At 34.2% G+C, this 20,333-nt stretch overlaps 1 protein-coding gene across 8 annotated transcripts in view; it reads right to left on the minus strand.

Moving 5' to 3' along the window:
- PCDH7 (protocadherin 7) overlaps positions 1–20,333 on the minus strand; it is a 417,735-nt gene that overhangs the window by 179,410 nt on the left and 217,992 nt on the right. For 2 of the 8 annotated variants that reach the window (XM_082727738.1, XM_082727736.1), the window contains exons 3-4: positions 15,684–15,779; positions 10,186–12,466 (exon numbers count right to left, since the gene is read on the minus strand). The exons of 4 other annotated variants lie outside the window; for them this stretch is intronic. In XM_082727738.1, the coding sequence (XP_082583864.1) occupies positions 15,691–15,779 (89 nt within the window). In that variant the 3' untranslated portion in view covers positions 10,186–12,466; positions 15,684–15,690. Of the gene's footprint in view, positions 1–10,185; positions 12,467–15,683; positions 15,780–20,333 lie in introns of those variants that run through there. 2 more of the 8 variants (XR_014310935.1, XM_082727737.1) reach the window with 2 other exon arrangements.

The following is a 20,333-nucleotide window of genomic DNA, read 5'->3' on the forward strand; positions in this document are numbered from 1 at the left end:
AGTCTCAGCATAGGATACCTCCCCTTCTTTCTCAACTACTAAAAATATGGAGGCACTGGGGATTCTATGGGTGATTTCTTCTAGTTTCTCTTGAAAGTTGGAGACAAAACAACAACAAAAACAAAAAGCTGCCTATTCAATCCATATCCCACTCTCCTCAAAACACCAAAAAGGAATGAAAGACCAAACCAAGCTGAAATACTGCTTATTTTCCTTTACTCTCCTATCCAAAGAGGACTTTAGGTTCCCCTGTGCTTTGAGAATAATTACTCTACATTTGATGGCTACCATTAAAACAGCCATGAAACACTTCATGGATACAAAATCCTGTCACAAAAACAACAAAAACTATCTTCGGTGAGTAACTTGAGCACTCAGAAGAGTGCATTTTTGTCCTAATCACCATTATAAAAGGAGAAGGATGTAACATGCTTTTAATCCAGTAGAGATATTGAAGTACATATGACTCAAAGTCCAAATGACCGAGGTGTATCTTCAATAGACATTCTGACAGTGTAATTCTCGCTCTGCAATAATATATGCTGATTGAGAACACTGCTTTACAATTACTTAGAAAGTATCTCCTAAGCTCTGACATCCTAGTCAGGGATCTGCAATGAAAATCCTTTGATTAAAACAGCTCTTGCTCTGGAAAGTCTGATGAGTTATAATGTGGATGGTCAGGGACCATGTACACACTTAACATGGCCAGGTTATCCACGTAAATCATCTGTGTGCACTGAAAATTAATTGCCTTGAAAGATTCCAGGGGGAAAATGCATTTGCACTCCATACAAATACTTTTGGATGAAAATGGTCATCCTGTCTGGATATTGCCTGAAGATTATCCATTATAATTTGTCTCTGGCTGCTTCTGAACTTAGGATAAAATTACTTTTTTCTCTTTTTAAAATATTTATTCTTGAAGTTCCATAAAACCTCAAAGATTATTTTGTTTTTGATGGAAGGATACAGATGAAAGAACACAAAAGGGCAAAATATTTAACATGGCTGTCTCCAGCTGGTAAGTTTTGCACTTTCTTTTTTTTAAATTTCTTTCAGGGTTGGTGTAGAATGAGGAAGAAATCTAATCTGCATAAGAAGATTCAACAGCATGAGGTAATATCACTCAAGAGGGGTAAATGCTTAGAATTTTGAAGATCTTTGGTTTTGCATGATTGGGGAAAGGTGATTTGATATCTTATGTGATCTAGAGAGGTAATAGCTTCAGGAAAAAAGAGAGGATTAATAAAACACTCTGCCAAACATATTTAAAATAAAATTATTTTGATAAGAGTAATTCATTGCACTTTGAAAAGGCTAGAAACATTAACTATCATGTTTTTGCCCCAAAACTAACCATTAATTTTAAGGATGTCATTTTATATAACTAGAACTATGGAAATACAGATTATTGAACTAATTCACATACCTACATGCTTTTGTTGATCTAAATTACTTATTTCCCAGTATGAGTCAGGATCCTCAAACACGAATTTACATTGCACAAAGTACCTATTGTATTTTATTTTTGCACATAGAATCATATTTAATTAAAATATAAGTGCCTGTACCTTATAGATCACCTACTAAGTATACCACACAAGTATTGCAAATTGTATTAGAATACCAGCCAAGAGAAACAAAGAGTTGTTAAATTTAAAATAACTGAATATAAGCTAATTAACATATTTCTTATGGATTCTGGAGAATGCCTCAAGTCCTTTGTGGCATGAACATGAATTAAAAAATAAGTGCTCAAGCAAAACTTAAAGCAATAACTCTGAATATCTCTCACTTTCCCTGAAAGGGAATTTTAGGCAATGTGATGAAAAGTGCCCCATTGCTCTCCATCAGTGGGAATCACATTAAGAAATGAAACAAAACAAAGCCTTAGCAGCAGTTCATTTAAAATGTGAAAAAGAGAAAGGCCTTCCAAGTTACTGCCTGAGTTGTGGGAATAAATAGACTACAGATAGAACAATGCCACTTTGGCCTATGGTAGTCTAGAGCTCCTAGTACTGCCTCTTTTGTTGTCCAGCTCTGAAATGACACATCTTCTGCTGCTACTTCTGCCTACCCCAGGGAGGTAAGAAAAAAATTTAAAAAAAGTATATTTGAGGTTCTTCTATGCAAAGATATGAAAAATGAAATGCAATAAGTCCCCAAATAAATATAACTATTGCTACTGAAGGAGCTTAATATGCTCTGTCATTTCCCCTATGGCTAAGCCAAAGCAGTGAATGAGACGTTCCCCAAAGAAAATGAACTCTGAATTACAGGGTAGACTCTGTGTTACACTGTTATTGGAAGAAGATAATGCACAATTTAATGTTCGTTGAGAATGGAATATTTCTTATAAACCCCAAATACAGGCATTTACTGAAGATCCATCAAGACAGCAAGAGGAGACATATATGTTTGAGATGGAGAGATAATATGTTTGTGTCTAATATATTTCCAAAATTGTCCTGCAGTGGTTCATCCATGTAAAAATATGGCCCCTCTGAAACTGTCATAATCCATAAGACTCAGAGTGATCTTCTGAATTAAGTCTGGTTTACAGAGTTGAGAAAGGTTTTCACTCATGTCAAAATTTCCCTAGGCCTAAAAAATTACTTTGGAAATGAGAAGAAGAGGTAACTTGCTTAGTTGTGCTGTTTCTTCTTTCACTCTTTTCTGACATTCCAGTTAGATTTGGCAAGTATCATAAATTCTAAAATGCACTGTCTATACTGTTTTACCATCTATGAACTGTGAAAAACGCAGGAATATCCAGACACTCCTTTTGAAAGAAACAGAAAAAAAAAAAAAAAAGGAGGAAAATAATACAAGCAACAGGGTGAATCCTATGAATTCAGTCTAGCACAAAGCACAGATTGGGCCTAAAGGAAGTACTTTATACTATCATTCATTGTTAGATGAACTTAATTACCACCATATTTGTAAAGGCATATCATGTTGTAACAATACAAATGTATTATTTGGCCTTAAACAATTATCAAGAACTGAGAAAACATCTTCATAATTTAGGAATCTCAAATATTGACAGGTACCCTACATACAAAAAGCAACAAAATGATATTATCTAGGAAAAGAAACAGCAAATTTAGAAAGGAACAGGAAATCTTCAATGAATTTTCAGCCTCAAAGCATATACTTAATCAACATATGGCTATGGCATGGTATTTTATACTCTGAAGCCTTATTTTTGATTGACCAGATTTACACCAGAAGCCAGAGGAATCTATTAGTCAGCCCCTATCAGATATTCTTGATTTTAGCTACCGTTGTTAGCCAAGGTTTGAGTTTCATTGGATGGTTTCAGTAGTGGACCAATGGCTTACTTCTTTCTTGTGTCAGCTCACCCTGACAATAGCTATAATATATCCCACTTTCCCACTTCCCATGATTGGTAAATACCAGAAATGTAAGTAAGAGGACCTTGTTGATTAGAACACTGACGACAATACAATTTGGTCTGCACGTTTATGACCTGCATGGCGGAAGCCCAGCTGAGCTGTTGTTACTGGAGCAGAAATAATACACAAGTGGCATAGCTACTGAGAGGAGTACTAATATGAAGTCAAGACTCTCAGTGCAATCTCAAGGCTCTTACTCTCACTTACACAGAATGACTTAATTGATCACCTTTCTACCTCCCTTAGAAACATACATACATAAGTGCACAGACATGTGCACACACATACACACACACACACATCTTGCAGATTTGTAAGAACCTGAAAGCTAATAATTAAGAAAGCAATGACTTAGGTTGTACAACCTGAAAAAGTCTAGCTGATGTCCCTTGGCATGAATCTCTGGTGCTGTAACCAACCCAATGCCAGAAATTTCCCTATCATTTTGTCATACTTACTCAAATTCTATCAATTAGAGAGACATCTGTTTACTAAACATTTGTTAAAACCGCAGATATCCCTGTTCTAGGATCCTAAGAGTCTTTCACATAGAAAAAGGAATTCAGCTCAAATAATTTGTTTCCTCCAAGACCAAATCAAGTTGTTCAAAAACCAGTGTGCACTTTTTCAACTGAATTCTGCTGTTCCTGGCACCAGATAAATGTGAGTGCTGACTGAGGAGAGGAAGAGGCAGATTACCAACCCTGGAAAACAGATTACTTTGTGGGTACAGAGGTGAGTGAAGGAGATTAGTTAGGTCAGAGGAAATGCTTTAAGGCCATTGAGACAAAATTTGAAACCCCCTGGGCATGTACTATTTGACCAAAGTAGCAGCAGACATCCTGTATATATCTGCTAGGACAGGTGAGTTGACTTGGTCCTTTTTTGCAACTGAAAGATGGCAGTAAAAACAATGAAATGGTATCAGGTAAGGAGACCAAGAGGTAAGGTTTATAGTAGCTGTGCAGTACATTTCAGCATCAGTTGACAGCACTCTTAGGTGGTGAGCAATCACCAGAATTAATTTTCAAATAAGAACAGTACACTGGGAAAAAGAGGGCTGCATTTTTGGTAGACTTAGATATGCTTCAATCATAATGAAACTATGTCTAATTGTCAAGATTTCATATTTTTTAAGCCCCATTAAATCATTTTTGAATAAGATAGAATAAGAATGAAAACACATTAAATTAAAAGTTTCATTAAGAATATAGCAAATATTGGGACACCTGGATGGCTCAGTTGTTAAGCATCTGCCTTCAGCTCAGGTTATGATCTCAGGGTCCTGGGATGGAGCCTCACATCGGGCTCCCTGCTCTGCAGGAAGCCTGTTTCTCCTTCTCCCACTCCCCCTGCTTGTGTTCCCTCTCTTACTGTGTCTTTCTCTGTCAAATAAATAAAATGTAAAAAAAAAAAAAAAAGAAAACAAGTATTTTATAAATGGTCCTATGAAAGACCTAGTAAGTGTCTATTCATTTGGCAAGAGAAGATCTGTTGAAAGATAAAATAGTACATCTAGAAAACCTATAGACCCATATATTTTCATTTCAATATCAAATCACAACTCTGCCTCCTTTTTTCTTAACTCTTATATTTTAGTCACTTCTTTAATGGAATCAACTCTAATTTTTAAAATTCCAAATATAAAAAGGGAGCTAACTCAATTTACTCATATTAATACATTTTAAACATAAATTTTGTTTCCCTTTTCCTCAACTCAGTAGAGATATTATCAGTTTTATTTATAGTCCAACTGTGATTTTTCTCACTTTATATTGTATAAAATCATGTGACTATAACTGAGGCTACCTTAGCAGTCCAAGTTGATTTGCATCAATAACATACAGTAAATCCAAGGACAGAAAATGAGATGAAAGAAATATAAATGACATGCTAATTAACTGCTATCAGAGAATTAACATTTCTCACCTAATTTTCAGTATTATTTTTATATTTTTCTATTTATCCATATTTGCAAATTATTTGTAGCTCAACATTTTTTACATTTGATTCATTTTCTTTTATCCAGAAATAAACAATCGCATGTATAAGGATTGTTCCTGTAACATTTCGCATGAAATTTATCTTGAAATTTCTTCACCAGATCTCTTTTGTCACCATCATGTAAGAGTGCTCTAGAAGATTATCGAAAAAAATGTGGTCATACCAAAAGGGTTCCAACTATCATTATCTGTAGGACGTAATGTCACATGGCAGCATTTTGCTTTTTCATAAATTGCCTGTTTTCAAATGTGAATAGTGCCTTACTACATGACCTAGCCACAGTCAATTCTCATTTTTCAATTCATTCCTAAAAGCATTTCTCTAAGCCCATCTACAAAGATTCATTTTTTAATTGAAAAATATTCTATTACATGCATTTCTCTCTCCTCTCTAGTTGGATGCAGCATCTCCAAATTGTATTGGAGGACTGACTTTTTTATGTATCAGCAGGAAATCAGTAGGAAAGAAATCCCTCCCTAACTGCCTCCATCTCTTCCTTCCTTCCTTCCTTTCCTTCTTCTCTTTCCCCTTCTTTCCCTCCCTCCCTCTCGATCTCCCTTTCTCTTTCAAGGCCACAATCTGTATCATGCCCACATTAACTACTGGGGGCTTAATGTATGTTGCTATGTTACCTTTTACAGGTGAGAGAATAGAACATGGAGTGGTTACACTGTCTATCAAAATTTCATAGATGACAATTCAATGCAAGTGTTTTACTCTGCCAGCCAGTTACTCATTAAGTCTATGTCAGGACGCCTGGGTGGCTCAGTCGGTTAAGCATCTGCCTTCAGCTCTGGTCATGATCCCAGGACCCTGGGATCAGTATCAATTCCTGCATCGGGCTCCTTGCTTAGCAGGGACCCTGATTCTCCCTCTGCCTCCTGCTCCCTCTGCTTGTGCTTGCATGCTCTCTCTCTCTCTCTGACAAATAAATAAAATCTTAAAAAAAAAAAAAAGTCTACGTCTCCTTTCACTTGGGATTTGTGCTAAATAAAATGGAAGCTCCGATTATTTATTCAAAGGAAAATAGATAAATAACTACTCACTAAAATAGATGAAGGTACACATTTTTAGCACCATAAACTATTTCAGATAAAAAAAAAAAAAAATCATTTGCGGCTTGAGGGTCTAAGAGTTTCATTGTCAACAAAGTAAATCCTTAGGTGCCAGGGTTCTAGGCATTAGAATAACCCACAAACACTTGAAAATTGATTTAATGCCATCTGATTTCTGTAAGAATACATAATATATACACTTTCCTTATAAATACAATATTCATACAACTGCAGGACACATGCTTTTGTATAAACCATAGCCATGATGAAGTAAACTCCATAACCCTTAACAACAGTGATTTATGTTTTTTTCTTTTCCCAAAAATGCTCTGGCAATGGGCAGTTACAATGTTTATTCTACTTTTTTTTTTTTTTACATGTAACTCATGCAATAAAACAAAATAATTTGTATCTCTGACATTTGGACTGTATGAGAGCCCTGAAAATAGTTCATCATTTTAATTACTAATGGTGCTGTATATATCACATATTTCCTTAGAGAAAACGTCTTTGAAATCTCGCAGTTATTTATAATAAATCCTTGGCATAAAAAAAGAACTCTGTATTACCTAAATGGTCCTTTGAGTGTTCCTCAGTTTATGAGTAAAATTCAAAACACAGTCATCCTCATTACTGAATCTCATAAACAAACTGCAATTGGAGGTAAAAGCGAAATGTCTACAAAAGCATCGCAGCCCTTCCTGGATAAATGGCATCTTTGGAAAACATTAGTGATATTTGCACCACATTTTAGATGATTCACTGCTTTCTTAAACTTTCTGAACCCTCTGATTTTACCAATCTAGTGCTTTGAGCCTCACATTCTTGAAACAATAAGTGGGTTTTTTTACCCCTACAAAACCCAGCAAACTCATTGATATCTTTTTGAAGTAGTGTTCATTCCTAAGGGTTAAATTTAAATAAATGGACCACCTTACATAACTACGTTTGGAAAAATGTATTATTACATACCTAGGAAAATGCATTCATCGTTTATCTGTTCATTATACTTTTTCTTTCTTAAAAATGTATTCTTAAATTTGTAATGAGATAATGACTGTCTTTTGCCAGCCATTATTTTAATGACAGGAACAATATATTATATAGAAGTATTGGTATACCTTTTCTTTATTAAAAGAGATAAATACCATAACTCTCTCTTAAAAAAAAAACAGAAATGTCATATTCTTTAAAAATACTATGATAACCCATGATCATTTATTCAGTTGTAAATTATTTCATTTCCAGATTGAACTAATTTAGTTTGTTAAAATATTATTAGAACTTTAAAGTGCTTGGCTAAAATTACATGATTTTTTTTTCCCTCATAACGTATAACAAATTCTTTTGAAAACTGAGTCTGTTGAATGGAATACTACTCAGCCACAAAAAAGAATGGGATCTTGTCATTTGCAACCACATGGACAGAGCTAGAAAGTATTACGGTGAGTGAAATAAGTCAGTCAGAGAAATAGAAATACCATATGATTTCACTCATCTGAAGAACTGAAGAAACAAAACAATAAGCAAAGGGGAAAAGAGGGAAACCAAGAAACAAACTTAACTATAGAGAACAAACTGGCAGTTATCAGAAGGGAGGCGGGTGGGAGTAGGGATGAAATAGGTGATGGGGATTAAGGAGAGCCCTTGTTGTAGGCACTGGGTGTTGTATGGAAGTGTTGAACACCATGCCGTACAACGGAAACGAGTATTACACTGGATCGTAACTAACTTGAATTTAAACAGAAACTTAAAAAAAAAAATTAAAGAGGCTTGCTAAAAGGAGACTTTTGTTACATGGAACACATTTCCTTTCTAAATTTTCATTATTCTTTAAATCAAAAATAATGAACTATAGTTTTAAATGTCCATGGTTGTATTTCTTTTGCGATATATAGTATCTCAATACCACTATTAAGGCAACGTGGAAGGTCATAAATAGATTCTATGTTTTACATATGTATTCAAAAGGTTGTTGTGTTTACATAACACTCACATATCCATGACATATATTCTGGAAACCTTATAAAAAAAAAAAAAAGAACATATCTGCCCAGTGAACCATAGAACCATTGAAGAAGGATCCTTGGGCAGGTCTGGAGTGGTTCTAGAAGTTTCCTTTCTCCTTCACTCAGGATTTACTCCATGCACAAGTAGTTTTTTCTGCTGAATTTTAATCTACCTCCTCCTCTCCTTATTTTCTCATAAAAATATCTTCTACCTATCATAGTTCAGCATATGTTTTCAGTATCTGAGGCATAACCACAATTTTCTTAAGTTCAAGTGTTGCAAAACATAACCAAATGATTTTATTCTGGCTTCTTTTCTCACTCCTACTGAAGCCAAAAATATTTGGATATTCTCCCCTAACCTAATGCAATCCAGAAGAGTTTGCAGTAAAGCAAATTAGTGTGTTAGCTGAAAGTTACTTTTCTGTTGATTTCCGTGATAAAATTAGAACTTCAGTCTCTTGGAAGAAATTATTTTATGGATATACCGAAAGATGCTTACTATGCAAAACCTGGTTAATTCAACATTGAAAGACTTATAATGTAGGCCTTTTTGATAACTAGTTCAAAAATAAGGAGAAAAGTCACTGATAGTACAGTGACTTATGGGGGGGGCAGGAACCTTCAAAATAATCTAAAACATCTTTGTAAAGCCATCAGCCCTCCCAATCTCATCTTTTTGTTCTCATTCATAAATATAAAAATCAGTAAAACTAGTGTAATGATTGTGTTTTCAATTATCTCACAAAATTGGTAAAATTTCAAGACTAGATCCACATTTTTTGTTGTTTGAAAAATATTTGTATGCATTTTCTTCATTACTTGAACACGTTGGTTTTCAAGGTGCTATGTTCAACAAAGATCACGAAGAATTAAAATCCTGAGCAGTATGCGTATGATGTCTCAGGACATTTCCCCCCTGTCAATTAGCTCATATCCTATTACAACCAGCTAATGTGCCTGTGTTAACAATTCTTTTTATAATCAGATGTTCTATTTATTTAATTGATGCCTGTTGTTCTGATTAGAGTGGACAGGCAAGCTTAAATAATGATAGTTGAGTCTGATTAATGCTTATGATTGGAAATCTTTGGTAACTTGCTCCTCTTTATTGACTATACACTCTGGGAAGGTTGCATACCGTGGTGTCTTCAGTCACAAAATAGAGGTGATAAGATCATATTATGCAGCTCCTGATTTTAAGTTGGAATATATTTTTGACTGGTTTCACTTCTGGCAAAAGTTGTTAGACGATTACAAAGAATGTTTGTCATGTCAAGATTTACAAAAGGATGCCAACTTCTATGCCCCTCCAGGAACACAGCAGGCTACACTACCTAGTGTTTTTCTGTTTCTTATAAATAAAATTGTGTGTTTGCTTTCCTATTTCATCCTGCTGATTCAAGATAAGTAGTGCATCTAAGGACACAAAAGAAAGTGTCAACTCACCAAGATCTATACTTTTAAGCAAGCTACTGCAGTAAATTTGGTTGCCTCTAGACTGGGATTCAAAAAATACGATCACCCCTCTCCCACTGACTGAATGACCTTGAAAGGTTGCTTATTTTTTTTTTTTCTTTACTGGATTTCAAAATGAGGAATTTTCATAATCTCTTCCCAATAAAATAATTTATGATTCTATGTGAATGCTTTATGTCCCACATCTTAATAAATTAAAAACAATGAATCATTAAGTTACTTTTGCAAGCTGTCTTTATTACAATTTTTATTATAGTCAGTTACATTGCAATAGAAAAATAGCATTCATAATGAGGACAGAAGGTGGATTCTCTGGATAGAAAAGAAGTAATGACTCCACGAATAAAAATTAGTGACTTTCTCTCCGGAACACTAGCATTGGTCAGATAAAAGCATTTTTCTAGAATGCTATGGGCACTAGCTAACAATTATAATAATTTGTACTGAAAATTCTCAGTCACCAATTTCAGTGAAATCTTGTGAGACTTACGTTACCAAATTCCAGTACAGAACTATCACTATTATTATATCTGATGATTATCATGTAATCACAGACCATTAGCATTGGATTTCATTTTCTCAACTTGCTATCTTATGAATGAGGTCCTTTAATAATGATTTGAAGAAGTTAATCATGCAACCTAAGTTTCAACATCCTTAGTGATACAGATTTCAGAACAAACACTATTCTATGGAGCGGATTTTATTATTTCTTAAGGATAATAAATTTCACCCTTATATGGAAGCAATTTTCTCCCGTTTAAGCCTACTGGCATTCTTTTTGCCCTTAAGAATCATAAAGATTGGGTTCAATCCTTTGTCTCTCTTTTGCATTCAAGTCCTTCAGTTATTTCAAGTGGTAGTCCTCTCCTCAACTTGTCTTCCTTAGAGCATCAAACATTCTCTTGCATTTACCTATTTTCAAAAGCAAAATTCTCAGAATCCTTCTCAAGAGAAAGCTTTAGAAAGAAAAATAAGTCAGCACATGTTGTCTCTAAAGATGACATCCCTGATCTAACTTGGTCTTTGTATTTTACAAATAAGCATACTGTATCTTGGGGAGGTGAAATATAGTTTTATTGGCAAATCCAGAACAAAACTCTAATTCCTAAAATTCCTTGTCTTCCATACTCCATAGAAAGTTGGAAGTTACTTTAAAAACATACTAGTTAAACTCCTTATTTTGGAAATTCATACATGAGGTCTTGAGAGGGCAAGTGATTAACCCAAATGTGCTGCATTTCACTCTCCTCTTTCTAAAACACTAGAAGACAGAGCGAAAGATATTAAATCAGACATGCTGCACATGGAACACATCTTTAATAGCAGTGATAGACAAAGCAGATAGAGGTTTTCTGTTCTTGAGAATATTGCTTAAGAATCTTACATATAATCAAATAACCAAAGAATATTGCTCTGGGAATTGAGTCTAGGAAAAGCAGAATGAAGGGTATATATTCATATAACTTACAAAGCAACATTTAGTATTAAAGAGAAAGAATTTATGTAGGCACTGGAGCTTTTGAGAATATAAAGTCAAACATTATAATTACCATATGGAAAATGTTCGTTAAGACTATATAGGTTCATAATATATGAAGCACATCTGAAAATGGAAATCTTGGGTAGGGTCAGGGAAAAGCCACGTGGCATAAAAAGTATTCTCTGCCAGCAAATTAATTAAATTTCCAGGTTCTAGTAAAGGCCATATATTCTGTGTAGGCACTCACTAAAAGTCAGATGTGCAGGGCCTCTGAAAGAGTGCCAGAATCTACTCATAAATAGAACTCACCGAGGGACATTGACAGCAGTTTGGCATTAAGGGGTACTTTACATAAATGAAAAATTTACTTTGCAGTAACTTTCATTGGGGAGAGTCCATATCTGACAGGGAATCCTTTATACAACTTTCAGTCTTATTCTGTCCTCTTTGACCTCTGTGTAATATACTACTACATGCTAGCACATATTATTCATCAGCAGAGTCAGTAATTTTATTGAGAAAATAAAATAGCTTTTATTTTGATTTTGTTTTGTTTGTTTTTTACTTCCACGATCCACTGATATTATTATCCACTTAGGGAATTTTTTTTTTTTTTTTTTAAGAGCCAGATTTGTTAGAATGATGAACAGAGTTTTTTCAGGAAAAGATCCATCTCAGGCATCAACCAAACTAAAATATGTATTCAATTAAAAATACAAAGATAAGACCTGAAAATTCTTTTGCCTTCACCAAATGTTATTTTTGAAATATTAATTCATTTTTCTATCTTTTTTCAGCCATTTTTATACATAGTTATTTATTTTATTTTTACATTATACTATTCACTATCCAAACCATACCTTTATAAACGTAAAAATTCAGATCAAAGCCATATGCTGTTTTAAGCTGCACCTCCCTTTTGTCTCTGAAGGTATTCAAATAGATTTTCCAGGCTCTTCAAATTGACCAAATATGAGAATATAAACTGTAGGAGCCCATCCTGAATTCCTTGTTCTATTAAAAAAAAAAAAAAAAAAGCATTTGCACTAAATGAATGCTAAAAGGTTTTGCAATGAAGCAACACAGAGCAATTAGGAGAACTGGGGCTTTCACCTAGAAAATAATATGTAGGGAGACACAACATATGTAAACATTATGACAGAGGGCCTGTTTGAATATACGTCTTGGAAATACTTTTGTTTGGAAAACGAATATAACTTATTATTTGTTTTCCCAAGGAGAAAACCCAGGATAAATGAATTCAAGTTACAGGAAGACAGATTTTGGCTCAATATAAGAAAAAGCTGAGAAGTTAAAAGTGTCCCAAAATAACAGTGAGGTACCTCTAGATTTTGTGTCACTGGAATTATTCAAGCAGAGTTAAGTGATTCTTATAGTGGCATTATTAAGACTAGATTAGTTGACCATAATCTCTCTTAAAATTCCATGCGTAATTCAGCAAACACTTACTCTATGTTCTAGTCTCTTCACATTAAAATAAATAATAATAATAATAAAAGATAGGAACAATAATCACAGAGCTAATAGATTGATTAATTAGTTTTATGATTATCTTACTAGAGAGTATGATTATGAGGGATATTTTGACTTGTATTTTAATTTTCCATCAAGCCTTAACTCAATTTATTTTCTAGGCACAATCTTTTTAGTTCTAAATACTCCAAGTTAATGTTCAAACACTTATCTTGCTCTCAAAAGCACTATTTCCTCAGAAAAAGTCCTAGAAATATACAGTGTTCTTAAATCAAAATATCTTAACTTGCTCTTTCTCTTTCCAGAACTTGGACTTCAAAAGATTTTCTAAAAATGAAGGAAACAAAATTTCATAAAGTTCCTTTTCTCTTCCTGCATTGATTTTGTTTTCCTTCACAGTTTTATTTTGTATATTTTTTAAGTCCTTTCAGTGTCTCTGGTTTTCAAGGATATGTTTCCCTCAATTTTTTTTATTGCTTTTCCATTTCTTTTTTCATTTTTCCAGACTCTGGTGGTTTCTTTTTTTTCTCAAAAAAACAAAAATGTTTTTCCTTCTTGATTAATCTTCTTAATCTCATCTATATTTTAATCTTCACTTGTTTTTTCTTTTCTTTTCTGGTAAACTGATAAGATTCTTACTTATATGGTATGCATTTCTTTTATTTTCCTATAATGTAAAAAAGAATTGCTCTGGTTACCTTTCCTCAAAATCTTAGAATGCATTGGTTGAATTTTCTTTCCATATGAGACACAAGTATAGATAGCTATACTTCTTAACACTAGATTTGGTTAATTTCATAAATTCAAATTAGGTTTTCTTCCTGCATTTGCAATTATTTTATAGTTATTTGGTTTTTAATTACTGGTCCTAAATTTGGGAGAAAATAATGAATTAGTTCATTTAATATATTTCTTACAATATATAGTGAGTAATCTATGAAGCTAATAATGGTCAAGAGGAACATACCAAGGGGAATGAAAACAGCAGGGAGAAGTATGGATGAGAGGAATGGTCCACACGCAGATAAGGAAGATGAGTGATGGTTTTGTAAACATTCACTCATTTGTCCAACATTTAGTGAGAAACAAACACTGTTGACATAGAAAGTTCATAAAAGAGAAGATGAAATTATTGTCCTCTTGTAAGTCCGAGTTGAATGTGACTTAGAGTCACAGCTTCACATGGGAGAAAACAGGAAAAATTACAGAAGGCACATCCTACTTTAGTCAATTCTGAGTGATCGTGGCCGTATTCGATTTCTCCAAGCCTCTTTTTTTTCCCTCTGAAATATGGATGATGCTAATAATGTCTAACTTTATGTTCCTTTGTGTAGATGAATTAAGAAGATGGAGAGGAAACTCGTGAACATGACGCCTGACACACGTTAAACTCTCAGCACAGGTCTACTATTATTTTTGTGAGTTTTCCAAGCAGATGTAGGGAAAGGGCCCTCCGGATGGAGAGACCCAGTTCTGTGAAGGCCTGTGGATGTGAAAGATATGTGTAGAAATGGGGTTATGGAGGACAGCTAGTGATTTCAGAGCTTTATCAGAGACTAGGCCATTTGTTCTTGAGTGAAGATGAATGGTTCAGCCTTTAATGGCTAAGGTCGCATCGGCAAAAAATGCATGTAAATCAAAATGATTTGGTTTGTGTATTGAACAAACAAGTCTTCACTATGCTACCACTTTAAAGAATATCACAAATAATGCTACTGTACATGTACACACCTAGAGACACACTTAACTATTTTTTTAAGACACAATTACTATTTTAAAGTGTCTGCCAACAATTTTCCTAGCCCAAAGGTAGTGTTCTAGTCACATGTCTCAAACATCCTGAGAGAGTCACAAGGGTGTAATGCCAAACCTGATATATCCCCAAAACAAGCCCCTGCAGGACCTAGAAGGACCAGTTCTTCTAGTGAAAAAGGAAATCAAGGAGGTGGGTGTTTCCCCATGATGAATAAGTGTTTATGTTTTATAGGTTATGACTCTGCTGGAGTTTGAGCCCTGAGGGATCTAGCTCCTTTCAAAATACAGCAGCCTGAACAGAGGTAATCTTGGGACTGCTGGAGGAAGCAGTCACCTTCATCTCCTTCAAATGCCACCAGCTGAGTTGACAAAAAAAAAAAAAAAAAAAAAAAAAAAGTTTTGCAGAAAGCGATTAGAATATATTTGGCTCTCATATGTGAATGACATGGTTTTGTAGGGGGATTTAGATTTATTTGAATTGGTTTATACCTAATTTTCTGTAACCAAATGAGTAAGCATCTCTCATCTGCATGCAGTTTTGTGCAATGCTTTTGAAAATCCAAATGTGATACTAATTGAATTATGACTTAAAATTCACAAAACATTCCCATTTTACACTTTTCAAAAGTATGTCATATCACTATTGTTTTCAGTCTTGTAGAAGGCTGAAAGTGGCATACACATACAAGTTGTTTTTCTTTCCTATGTGATCAGTTGAGGAAACTTTGCAACACTTTTCTCCGAAAATTGTATCATTAATTCTTCTGTAGTCTTTACATTAAAAAAGAATTCTAACTGTGCAGGGAATTCTGAAATGCATAGCATGCCGAAATGTGTAAAGATACACTCAAGTTGAATACATCTGCCACATCAGTAGACTCTGTGTAGTGTAGAAATGCGTCTTCTGAATGTCAAGGAGTTAGACTATTAATGAAGAACGCAGAGGAGGGCCAGCGGCATTGCTTCATGGGAACCACCATACCTGTTGATTAATGGAGAGGCCTTAACAGCACTCTTCTTCCATGCGTCTTGCCATGAGGAAAGGGGAGGAAGGGAAAGGTAGTGATGGCAGCAACACCTGGGGAAGGGAGATGGGGAAATATGTGAAGGGAAAATCAGCAGCCCCTACACAATGGTGTCCATCCATAGACCTCGCCAATAAAACAATTTCCAAAAACCCTGAGCTTGGTTTCTTTCTTGCTTTTTAAAAAATCTAGATGAATCTTAAAAATAACTTATGCAGATTAGGTATTTTAAAAGTTGTCAATAGGAACATTCTAACAAGAATCTTCCAAGTCTAGGGGCACAGTGGGGTTCTACACATCATAAGCTACTATCTTATTCTCGGTTGGATATAAAGGTATAGATTTTTTTTTTAACAACATGTTTAAGAAAAAACTATATAGAATAAACAATACCAAATATATATGTATTTTTACCCCCCACACAGTAGGATTATTATCATTTTCTCATTCTGCCTCTACCTCATTGTTACAAAACTGGCTCACAATGCATTTTCTTTTTATATTCTCTTAGGGATATGTAGTTCTGGTTTTAAAACATTTTCAAGTTGTTAAGGTAATAAGAAAGAAATTTAGTAGATTTCTTTGCATTGCAAGAAGTCAATATAACAAAACTTGTAAAAAGGTTTATGTTCTAGTTATGTGTTTGTAGACATGATTTAATCTGGATTGTCTGTAAAGTTTGAAGAGTAATATATAGGATTATATAAAAATAAATAAAATGAAAATGTTAGTAAACAGTTGGTAGCAGTAAATGATTTGAATCTTAGTGATAGTTAATTGCTTTAATAACATCAATAGATGAGATGATACCACACTTAAAAACTGAACACTGCTCTCCAATTTTGCTCTTAGCATTTATTTTTGATGAAATCTTTAGCTTTGTATATTTATATTTAGATACAAACTACATATGAAAAATGATTGCTTTACACTATTTAGAGAAGCTTATAAAAGTGGAAATAAACTTATAAAAATCTATGTATATTTTCTGAAGGAAAGAAACAATATTCTACTGTTGGGGGGGATGCTGGTCATGGAGAATATGCTTGTGGGGAGGCAGGGGGTCTGTGGGAAATATCTGTACCTTTCTCTGAATGTTCATGTGAACAAATTGCTTTAAAAAATTAAGTGTTAATGAAAAAGTAGTAAAAAGGGAAGGAAGTATTGTAAAATATTTAAAAATAGGAGGAATTAATTTTTCTTTGTGGAAAAAAATCTGACCCTCACACTAATGCTTCTTAATCTGTTATTATTTATGGACAGCCTGGGACATTCTTAAATTTTTGTTTAAAGACAGGGATTTTCATGAATACGTGTTTGCATGCTGAATGTGATTCTAACCTTTAATCCTGATGTTTAAGAATGCAGCTACCACAAAGATCTTTGGGGGTTAGAAGCATGATCATCCTTCTGGTTTTATCTTAATCTTGTTTAGACAGGGTGTCTCAAAACTTTCCAATTTCTCAATTCTTCTGGTTCTTGACATACTGCTGACTATTAGCCACCATCTCTGTTTAAAATAACATGACCCACCTAATGCTTAGGCAACAGTATTAGTCAGCCCTTGAATTGAGAAATTTAGAAACTAATTGGTATTCATAAGAGATTAGCATCAAAGAATTCTGAAGGCATATGCAGTCTAGGCCTGTTTAAATAAATTTTTAAAAAAGCAACTAAAAGTAGAAAACGTAATTTTTATATGATATGATTAAACATGATATTTTTATAGCTTTTTCCTAATATTTATTTTGTACTTAATTTTAAAATACTGTTATTACACATAATATTTTAAAATTCAAATACCCCTTTAAAATTAAAATCTACATATTCCAGCAATATCAAAGTAAAAATTAAACCTAATTATTCCTATATTTAAATATTTGTGAGTGAGTATTTGGGGATCAGCATTTTGTCCTTGGGAGAATCAAATGTGGGAATTTTGCAAGCCAGAAGTAAAAAGATCCACATGCTCTTAATTTGAGACAAGATTCTTACAACCAGCATAAAATACATTTTTTTTTTGCCTGGCTAATATCCTAAGAATTTTATATATAGTAGTTCTTCCTTTGACCTGATTAAGGGTAGATTATTATGATGTAATGTGTTTGAAAAATTAGTACTATATTCAAAAATAATCAAAGTTACACTTATGAGAAACTTTGGAAAATAAATACACATACATAAGACACAGAAAAACACTAATATTATAAGTAATATAAAATGATTTTATAAATAGCTGAGTTTATAAATAACTAAAACAACATAAAACAGCAACAAAAAAGATTAAACTGTAATTTTAAAATTACAGAGTCACAAATTCATGGAGTGAAGAAGAGAACTTTATGGAGTAAGGAATATAAAAGTAAGTACTGTTTTTTCTTCAGGTGTGAAAGGTAGAGGCCAGGATAATAAAATGATCACTGGTACTAAAGGGGAATTTGGTAGGAATCTGCTTATGGACCATGATATAAGCTAGATATTCAACCTGGATAAAAAGTAGGGGGTGGGGGCATATGATCGGTGAAAATACAAAGTGGATAGAGATGGGGCTCCTGGGTGGCTCAATGGGTTAAAGACTCTGCCTTTGGCTCAGGGACATGGGATTGAGCTCTGCTCGGCAGGGAGCCTGCTTCCTCCTCTCTCTGCCTGCCTCTCTGCCTACTTGAGATCTCTATCTGTCAAATTTAAAAAAAAAAAAAAGTGGTTAGAGAAATGGTTTGTGATTATTATTGAACAGCCTTGACATTGCTGAGCTTGTAATGAGATTGGTTTTACAAAAGGACAGGAATTCCTGTCGTGGAGATGAAAGAACAATGACATCATAGAGCCACGGGATGGCCCACTGTAAAGTCAGACTCTTCAAATTTTTATTTTTGGAAAAACGTATCATCAAGATAGAAATACTGGTATTAAGCTACAGAGGCTAGGGACTGGGTGACTGAGTGAAGTCAGCACAGAGAACACAATGTTGAACCGTTATATGGAAGAAGGTCCAAGGTTTGATTCCTATCCCTAGGGGTTATAATATTTTCGTGGGGAATGAAACAAAGGGTCAAATTTAGTGCTTGGAAATTACAAGAGATGAAGGGAGCAGACTTTGACAAGACAGATAATGAACTTCTTCTCAAAGACAGTAGTAGGTTATGGGTCCAGAATGGAAGGAAAGAAGCCATTTACAGAAAGGGAAGCTGACACAACCTAATGCAGGATGGTGGGAAGGAGGCTGTTGAGTGCTGGTGGTCTGAAGCGAGTCTAACCAGAAAGGATTGTGTAGTGGAAGGAACAGCAGAAGAGCCCTGGATGTGTGGAAGGGTCACACTGAACAATATAAAGACATTGATTAAGCCATGAGACTGCTGTTCTCTACTTAATCTCTGAAGCCTTTCTCAAAACCCAGTGTGCCTGGTGCAAGGACATCTGAGAAAAGGCTATCTCCACACTGCGTAAACATTCCTGATAACAGTACTGCTTTCCTTATCTATTTGTAAGGTCCTTCTTAAAAGCAAATTTTCTCTAACAATTAGAAACATATTTTAACTCTGGGTCTGACTCTGAAACTTCCCCACCATCTCTCACTTTTATACCCGGGGCTCTGCTGAAGATGAGCTGCCCAGTATATTCCTCTGACGGAGTCTTACTCAAGAGAATGAGATGAGTCTGATTTTCCTTCATCCTCCATCTTGCTAAGAGTGGCTAAATAATGATCAAAAAAGGCATTTTAATGATTATAATGCTAACGTCCATAGTGTGTATGGGCAGGGCTAGAGTGTGGAGAGGCCCCCAAACAGCTAACTCTTGCATGAAAAGATTAAGATCTGCCCCAGGGGCCATGGGGAGAGGTGGAACCTAGAACTTTTGCAGAGAAAGGAACATAGCATATTCTTAGAGCACTCATAGTACTGAGGTACTACATATAGGACATTGCCCAATGCACTTCTTAAGTATAAAGTATACAATCATATAAACCCTGAATGAGGTTATCAGCCCAGCTTAACTACTGAGACAAGGAAGGAAAAACCAGAAGACACAGAGGGAAAAATTTTATTGTGTAGGCACCACCTGAAGCTTTTTTTATTTATTTTTTTTGATCAGTAAAAGTCATAACTGATTTAATTTAAAAGAATAGTTGTTAATCCTTTATTCAGCTTTCATTAGTAAGTGTTAATGTGTTTCTAGAATCCTGAATTATATTTTGAACTCCTAAAATTTAAAAGCATAGATTGCATAGTTTAATGGCCATAAAAATCAACTAAGTAAAAATGTTTGCTATTTCCAGGATCCAGCTTTAGTAAAACAGTAGTACAATGAAAAAAAAAAAAAAAAAAAATCAGGAAATAGTAAAAAAAAAAAAAAAAAGATAAAAAATTAAGTGTAAACCTTAGGTACTAACATTGAAATACATTTGAAATGAGTTTCATATGAATGCATTTAAAGTAGAGTGTATTAATCATACTGAACATATGATGTTTGTTTTCTTAACTTTAGAGTAAAAATATGAAATATCCTTTTGCTTTTTTTCTCTTTAACAGCAGATACTCATTAATTTTATTTAATATTACACTCTACTTCCTACAAATTAACTATCATAATGACAGAGTTTTGCCATA

This window comes from Mustela nivalis (assembly GCF_964662115.1).
Source record: "Mustela nivalis genome assembly, chromosome: 4".
NCBI lineage: Eukaryota > Metazoa > Chordata > Mammalia > Carnivora > Mustelidae > Mustela > Mustela nivalis.